Source organism: Malus sylvestris, chromosome 14 (assembly GCF_916048215.2).
Source record: "Malus sylvestris chromosome 14, drMalSylv7.2, whole genome shotgun sequence".
NCBI classification, from domain to species: domain Eukaryota; kingdom Viridiplantae; phylum Streptophyta; class Magnoliopsida; order Rosales; family Rosaceae; genus Malus; species Malus sylvestris.
The window spans coordinates 1,505,040-1,513,908 of NC_062273.1; the positions used below are offsets into that span (position 1 = coordinate 1,505,040).

The 8,869-nt window shown below is 36.1% G+C and overlaps 2 protein-coding genes across 2 annotated transcripts; both read left to right on the top strand.

Annotated features, from left to right (window-relative positions):
* The first annotated feature begins 1,672 nt into the window (after nt 1-1,672).
* Nucleotides 1,673-2,778, top strand: LOC126600289 (uncharacterized). Its single transcript, XM_050266873.1, has one exon. It carries the CDS (start codon nt 1,845-1,847, stop codon nt 2,757-2,759), a length of 915 nt encoding a protein of 304 aa, XP_050122830.1. The 5' UTR covers nt 1,673-1,844; the 3' UTR covers nt 2,760-2,778.
* Nucleotides 2,779-6,205: 3,427 nt separating this feature from the next.
* Nucleotides 6,206-8,394, top strand: LOC126599535 (fructose-bisphosphate aldolase 6, cytosolic-like). The gene is made up of 3 exons (XM_050265926.1): nt 6,206-6,318; nt 6,976-7,203; nt 7,362-8,394. Exons 1-3 carry the CDS (start codon nt 6,291-6,293, stop codon nt 8,180-8,182), a joined length of 1,077 nt encoding a protein of 358 aa, XP_050121883.1. The 5' UTR covers nt 6,206-6,290; the 3' UTR covers nt 8,183-8,394.
* The last annotated feature ends 475 nt before the right edge of the window (nt 8,395-8,869 follow it).

The window sequence follows — 8,869 nt, forward strand, 5'->3', positions numbered from 1 at the left end:
GGTCGACCCTAAAAACTAAACTTATTTTGAGCTTTCCAAATAGCTAAAATAGTAAAAAGACCCGCAAAAACCCAAGGATTGTGCAACTGTTAGGAAAATGGCTTATGCATAGACAACAAAAAAAGCAGCCAAAGAATATGAAATAGGCAAAAGGTACCAATCTAACATACTAACCACCGCCAAAGCTGCCCAAATATCCAACCGCTGAAGAGAAGGTGAGCAATAGAATCTTCAAAATATGACACAAACAACAATTGGATGCTAAAGAAATACCACGTCATTGTAGTGCACCCTTGGTAGGAGGTTTATCATGAAAAAAAAGGGTCAAGCCAAAATAGATAGTTGTGGCAGAATAAAATTTCACCAACTAACCTTAGCCTAAACACAATCACTATGTTTTCTTTTGATAAGATGATAACCAGAAGAAAAGGAAAAGTTCCAGTAGGCGAGGGCTCCCAAATTAATTTGTCATCCTCTACATTTAAAGGCAAATGTAGACGTAAAATGAGTAAAGCTATTTAAATATACAAAATTGACGCACTTGCTGATACACTTTCTAATATAGAAGGATCCCCAATATAATAGTAGAATCCTCTCTATTAGATAATCAAATAGGGTTGATTTTGTATGTTTAAACAAGGCTTAAATGTTAAAATGGTCCATGTGTTTTAGTAATTGGGTCAATTTAGTCCCTGTGTTTTCAACTTGGCCAATCTGGTCCCTGTGTTTATCTTCGTTAGCCAATTAAGGACATTTCCATCTAATTTTTGTAAAATATATATATATATATATATATATTATTATAATCTTATTTATAAAATTATAATTTATTTGATTTAAAATATTTAAAATGAAATAAAATTAAAAATTAAAAGAAAAATTATTCTTCTCCCAACTCTTCGACCTCCTCCCTAACATTATCCCCTATTTTCTATGTCACAGCCTTAATCATTTTTCAGATTGGAAGTTTTATTTCTTATATGTGTTATTTCTCATCAATTTGCATTTTTCTGTAAAGAGAAAAGGGTAATTATTTCTCATATGGTTTTTCTTATAAATTTTTTAAAAGAGATTGAATGAAATCTTCTTAATTGGCTAATAGAGATAAACACAAGCCAAATCGAAAACACGAAGACTAAATTGACCATATGGCTATAATGCATGGACCATTTTGACATTTAAGACTTTAAACAACATTATTAAAACTCTCTCCAACGTAAACCAATAAAAATACTAACATGATAGATCTATAGACCTATTCTTTTGGAAGGCCATTAACAAAATTTCCCTCATTTTGCGGTTGTCAATCTTTGGTTGACTCAAAACACAGTCTAGTTAGGTTAGTGGCTAACTAACCGAGATTATGCTTTAAATATTGCATTTGCAGGTATAAACTACACAGGCACACATCAGTGTAATGCTAATTTATTCATTTTCTATGAATGCAATTGCACAATCGCTTTCAATATTCTCTTTAAAGAATTGTTAAGGTTAAAGGAATCGTGATAAATGTGGTTAGGCTGGCATAGAACACATGGATTTCACTGTCTTTCCCTTTATTTTTCTTCACATATTATCTTTTTTTTATTTTTTTATTTTTTATATTTTACACTTAATTTTGTGAATAAGAAAGGACATCCACATGGAGGTAAAACTATATAGAAGACAAGTATATTTTTCTCCTTCTTCCATATCCAAGGGCAATATATATCAAACTCCCTCCCTTCTTCCTCTCCAAGTTTTGAGTCGCCATCTCTTCTCATCCTGTCTTTGTCTTCGTCCCCTCGGGGGACATCCGATAAAATTAGAACGATACAGATCAATCTTCGAATTTCTCATAGACAATGAGAAGCATAGCAACTTGTTACAGCGAGCATGCCATAAAGGTCTCAGATTCATATTGCTCAGGCCCATCAAACCAAGCTTATGTGACCCCAAAATTAACCCCATCAATCCCAAGTGAAGTGACATGTTTATACAGAGCCAAGCTCTCAACCCAGAACCGGATTTTGATCACACTCACCTGGTTCAACAAATTCACATTCCAAGGCCTCACAATCACCATTGGAGACAACAAATCTCAGCCGTCCAAATCGAGTACCAGCACCCACAAGTTGGAAAACCAAAAGGGCACCTTGGCATTCCAATCCTGCAATACCAAGATTGAAGTTTTCTGGGATTTGTCCACTGCCAATTATGAATCCGGACCGGAACCGGCAACCGGGTTTTTCCTCATGGTTCTGGCTGACTTGGAACTCTGCCTCCTCCTCGGCGACAAGGTCGAACAAGCTTTGGACCTGGAGAAGTACAAAACCATCATGTCACAAAAAATATTCACATTGGTTTCTAGGAGTGAGCATTTCTCAGGCAACGCTGTGTATGCAACAAAAGCTCAATTCTGTGACACTGGAGTATCACATGACATTGTGATCAAGTGTGATCAACCCGAAGAACTGGGCTCGAAAACCCCGGTTTTATCTGTCTGCATTGACAAGAAGAAGATTTTTCAGGTGAAGAGGTTGAGGTGGAATTTCAGAGGGAACCAAACAATTTTTTTGGATGGTTTACTGGTGGATTTTATGTGGGATATTCATGACTGGTTGTTCAATCCAAAATCTGGAATTGCTGTGTTTATGTTCAGGACAAGGAGTGGATTGGATTCCAGGCTCTGGTTGGAAGACAAGAATTTGGAAAAGAAAGGGCAAGAAAATAGTGATGAATTTTCTTTGTTGATCTGTGCATGTAAGAGCTCTGACTGATTCTTTTGTTTATTTATTTTATTATTTTAAAACTTAAAAGATGATAGGAAATTATTAATTGGTATGGTAAGGAAAATTGTACAGATTCCAATTATACTAGAAATATTTGCATTAAAAGTCCTCTGGCTTTGTCTACTCTCTACTTCCTCTCTCGTTCCCTTCCAAGCCAAAGATTCCAATTTTATTATGCTGAGTATATTCATGCGTGACACATATTATAGAATTTAACGGTTGAATGTGGCTTCAATAATTTAAGAAAAATTAATGAATAAATGTGATCCACTTAAACAGACAAATGTATATTCTACATTTTTATATACTATAATACTCGATTTTGTCTTCCTTCTTTCGAGATTTATAAGAGAATATTTTTTTTTTTTCCGAAATTCTACAGTACTTCAATTTATGACATTGTGAAATCCATCAGGTTAAGCAATTCATTTAAAAGACGATATATAGTGTGAAATCCGTCAAGTTAATGTGATTCGTTTAAAAGACGATGTATGCTACACATTGAGGTTAAAAAAAAAAGGTCAAATTTGCCTTCCTTTTTGTTTCTTGTTTAGTGATATTTGTCTTATGGCCAAAATAGATTGGCTTTCTACAACCAAGGGGCAACTATTGCCCTTTTTGGCAATTAACTTACCCATTGAAACGTGCACATATTTTGGTCTGCCATTATAACATTTGTTTATGCATTTTTTGTTGAGGTTAGTTACAAGGAAACTTTTGGGAAGTTTTGTTGCATACCTATAGCCACAAACTTGATATTATTAGTTTGCAAAAAACGGCTGAATTTTATTACTTGGCATTGGGTTTACCCAATCGATTAGGTTTAAGCTTTAGGTACTAGTACTACTATTGTTTTGGCATATTTGCCAACCTCATTCGAACCAACAATATATGTGTTCAAAACATTTGAGGTAGGAGAAGCAAATGAGCTAGGATTACGACAGACTAACAGTTTTATTCTTTTGATTGTAACAAATAGTACCTCGAACTCAATTGAAAGAAACTATTATGCCAAAAAAATAAATTGAAGGAGACTATATTTTGAAGGGCCACTTGATACTTTTGAGTTAGGTTTGTATCAGGCACCAACTAGAGGTGATATCAAATTGTCTTAGCTTGTGTTCAGGTCATGTCGTTTTAAATCTTTGTTGAATATTAGTTACGTTAAATTTTAACACAATATCTGTAGTTAGTTATAACATAACCCTATAATATTGTACGAGTTTTAAATTACCACCTAAATCTAGAGAATTCAAACACGATACTCACTCTCTGAGATCGAATTATATATGTATATGAGCATATGAGTTCAACATCGTACATGAATAACTTCCACGACTAGGACTATATAGCTGTTAGCTAGTAGCTATTATTTTCACGGATTAAATTTCATTGCAAGTACCAAAGTGGGTTAGGTCCAGCCTCACACGTGACAATAAATTTAAGTCACCATCTCATGGAAAACAAGTTTCATTCGATTTCTCATTTAGGCCACGTTAGAATTAAATAGATAGCCCAAAGCTTGCCTAAGATATTTTTTTTTTGGTCAAAGTTTCAAAGAGTTTGTTTCATTCATCAAATTTAGGCCATGTTAGAAATGAATTGGATGGGATGAGATCATTCGTTAAATTTAAAATATTATTCTTAGTCATGAAAAAAAATTATTCAATTTAATCGCCATCAATAGATAAGATTGAAAAGACAATTTTTAATTTTTTTTTTCCATAATTAACATATCTAGAATCTAACAGTTATCCAATCCAATTCTAGACATAGAACTCATATATCTTTTACTTTCAACTTATACAAAATTTGGAAGTTTCGTTTCTTTTTTTAACATATACATTAAATTTAGTGAGTTATACTTTTGTAGTTTGTACAATGTTGGGTATTGAGGGTGAAACCACTTACCGGAACACAATTTCTTGAACTTAAGAGAGTTTCTAAACAACATAGGTCTAGTTTCGGCCAAGGCACTCTTAACGCTCATGTCGGTAGCCTGCCATAATCAAACTCTAAGCAGTGGTCTTGAGCTTAGATGAGTGCTTACATTACTATGTTCTGTACGAAGTTTTTTATTACAAACAATATTTTATACTAATCTACATTAAAAGAAGGGAGATAATTTGAACCTGATACGCCGCAGGTTAAAGAGAAAAGTCTTAATCACCGTATCAATCCATCACCTGAGAAAAGCTGGTTCAAGGCATTTGTTAATGGTCTTTTCTTTTGAGCTTTTTATTTATTTACTTAATCATCATTTAAACATGATTTTTACAAAGTTAAATATCATCGAGCTATGCGTGTAAATTAAATCTTAACGGTTTCAGGCCTTTGTTTACAGGTTTCTCATGTGAGATGTATCATATTTATTATTTTGGAGAACGGATATCTCATTTGTCCTTTCATCTTTGTACAAACCATTTTACTGCATTGTGACCGTTGTGCTAGTGATAACTTTGGGAAACAGTTCATGTTGTAGTAGGAGACCAAAAGCTTGACTCCTAAAGGCTGTAACGTCTGTTCGTTGTTCAAACTCTTAACTTAAAAAATTAGAACATGAATTGGGCTCAATAATATTGTATCTTTTGAACCAAGGAGGAGGGGCGAAGAGTCATAGTTATTGAAACAATGATCTAGTACGTTTCTTCTTTGTGAATTTATTTTATTTTTCGAATAAAAAATGGCTTATAACTTCAAAACTTTCACTAAAAAAGTTTACAAACAAAACTATCTATTTAAAATCTTTGCGCTATTGCTTTTAGGGTGCGTTTGGTACGTGGAAAGAAATTCATGAAAAATAACATTTGAAGAAAAATATGTTTGGTAAAGATAGACAAGTAAATATGAAATTTAGAGACAAATTCATAGGTAAAATTGAAAACTAAAACTTGAGTATCAATAATTATTATGGGCATAATTAATTTTACAATATTTAATAAGAATAATATTGTTCTAAAAGAACGTAACGTTAAAATGTGTGCAATAAATGGCATGAAAAGAAGGGAAAAAATGCAAACTCTCCGATACATTCCTCATGAGTTTTGTTTTTCCACTTAGTTTTTTCAAGTCTGATTTACCAAACATGCGAAAGGAAGTGATTCTATCCAAGCCTGTTTCCCGCATGTAACGTAGCCTTGGCGTTTTTTAAGGTTGGAAATTGGAATACTTCCCTTCCTAGATTAATCTTAAAATCCATCATAATTTGTTAAAAAAAAAAAAATCCATCGAAATTTAGACTGAATGAACAAACTATATAATTTGCACTATTAGTGGTAAATGCAAGAAACGTGGTGGTAGTAAGCTGAGCTCTCGGGGTTTTCGCACATTCCAACAAAAAAATGGCGAGAAAGTCGAAGATCACTCGAGATACACTGACTGAGAGCAACGTGTTCCGCAAGGCCTTGGTCTCTGATATAAAACATAACTCCCTCCCACCGTTTTCTCCCATCTTCCTCCTCAATCTCTCAAATCCAAAACAAACCATTCAGTTTCCGTTCTCTCTTCTGACGATCAACAATGTCGGCCTTCAAGGGAAAGTATCACGGTAATTATCGCCTAACGACGTTACATAGTCTGTTACTTTGTTTTCTCTCTCGTTTGAAATCCTCTGGCCTTTTTGTTATTGTTTGGTTTGATTTTTAAATTCCGATCGATAAAACTTTTAGTGATTGCTTTGATCTGTATTTGCATGGATTGAATTTACAGCATGGATTATGGAATCTGGATCAATTTATGTATCGGTGATTTCTTACTAGCCATAAGTAAATTATTGTTTGCTAAAATGATACAATGTGTTGATTTGTGCGTAATTTTGAAATTTAATTCAAAGATTAGTTAAATTTACAGCATGATTAGTGTGTTACTGGGTGGTTTGATGCCTAACCTAAATTGTGGGGAGGGACATTCGAACTCGGATGCATAGAAGAGATCATATTCGTTTAATTTATTTTTAATGGAAAAAAATATTAATTTCACATAGTTTGAAGAATGGGAAAATTGGGACCGTTTCTCGTTATTCTTTCTCTATATTTTTTTTTTATAAACAATTAAGTTTTGGATTTTTGTTTCCCTCTATTTCCATAAGAAAGGTGCATACGATAAACGTTCCCCTCACTCTCGCAAAGCGAGAGTCTTGTTGGCTTGGGGTTGCATTTTTATTTTTATAAGAAATGTTATATATTGAATTCTCATTGTCTTGCAGATGAGCTCATTGCTAATGCTACCTACATTGGTACCCCGGGAAAGGGTATCCTTGCAGCCGATGAGTCAACTGGCACGATTGGCAAGCGTTTTTCCAGCATTGGCGTTGAGAATACTGAGACAAACAGGCGCGCTCTCCGTGAGCTGCTCTTCACCACTCCCGGTGCCGTCCAATACCTCAGCGGAGTCATTCTCTTTGAGGAGACCCTCTACCAAAAGACCGATGCTGGTATTTTCCCGTTTGCATTGTGGAATTCATGTTTAGAAGCGGGTTTAATTCAAAATTGATGAATGGTTTTTAATATTCACGTGTTTGTCCTGTTTCCATTTGGTACTTGGATGATTATTCCATGCCATGATATCGACGTTTCGATTTATGCTATGCAGGTAAGCCATTCGTTGATGTTTTGAAGGAAGGTGGTGTCCTCCCTGGCATTAAGGTTGACAAGGGCACTGTCGAGCTTGCTGGTACCAATGGTGAAACCACAACTCAGGGTCTTGATGGCCTTGGCGAACGTTGCAAGAAGTACTACGAAGCTGGTGCCCGATTTGCAAAATGGCGTGCCGTGCTGAAGATTGGCCCCAACGAGCCTTCTCAGCTGTCAATCAACGAGAACGCCAATGGGTTGGCCCGATATGCTATCATCTGCCAGGAGAATGGCCTCGTTCCCATTGTTGAGCCAGAGATTCTGGTTGATGGATCCCATGACATTCAAAAGTGTGCTGATGTGACCGAACGTGTTCTTGCAGCATGCTACAAGGCCCTTAACGACCACCATGTCCTGCTTGAAGGAACTCTATTGAAGCCTAACATGGTGACTCCAGGATCTGATGCAAAAAAGGTTCCACCCGAGATGATTGCTGAGTACACTGTCCGTGCCTTGCAGCGCACCATGCCCGCAGCTGTCCCTGCTGTGGTGTTCCTCTCTGGTGGGCAGAGCGAGGAGGAGGCTACCATCAACCTCAACGCTATGAACAAGTTGAAGGCGAATAAGCCATGGTCTCTTTCCTTCTCCTTCGGACGTGCCCTTCAGCAAAGCACTCTCAAGGCTTGGTCAGGAAAGGAAGGGAACGTGAAGAAGGCGCAGGAGGCTTTCCTAACCAGGGCCAAGGCCAACTCGGAAGCGACATTGGGAAACTACAAGGGTGATGCCAAGCTCGGTGAAGGTGCCGCGGAGAGCCTTCACGTCAAGGACTACAAGTATTGATTGATGATCGTTCTGGATTGCTTTATTCTTTCAGTAGTCTAGGTCTTTTTTTTTGTTGAAACTTTATTCGTATAATCTCGGTCGTGATGAGATTATTACCGGATACTAGTAGGTTTTGATAAAAGCTTGAGGAACTATGGCAAGCATGGAAGAGTTTTGTTTGTTTCATCAACTTGGTTTTGGTTTGGAGAAATTTAAACCTCTTGTTTATATTCTGGTTGATCGAGAATGTACTTATTTGAACTTTAGTTTTTGATTGGGGTGTGCTATCCACACATCCCCTTTTACTTCTCACACACCCCTTATTAATTTATGTCCGTTGATCTTCTTCAATTCATCCGATTCGACGGCCGAAAACTAAAAAGGTGTGAGAGAAGTAAAAATGGGTGTGTGGATATCACACCCCTTTTGATTTAGTTGCGTAAGCAAAATCTTCGATTGGGTTAGTATTGTTTTAGGCCCAATACTGTATTGGGCTTTCACAATTGTAACATGTAAATTGTTTTAGGCCCAATATAGTCATAAGTTTTGGGGTTGAATACACACACCTCCTAAGGTTTTCGTGTTTTCTCAAAGGGATGTGATATCCACACACCCATTTTTACTTCTCTCACACCCTTTTAATTTTCGGCCGTCGGATCGGATGAATTGAAGAAGATCAAAGGACATAAATTAACAAGGGGTGTG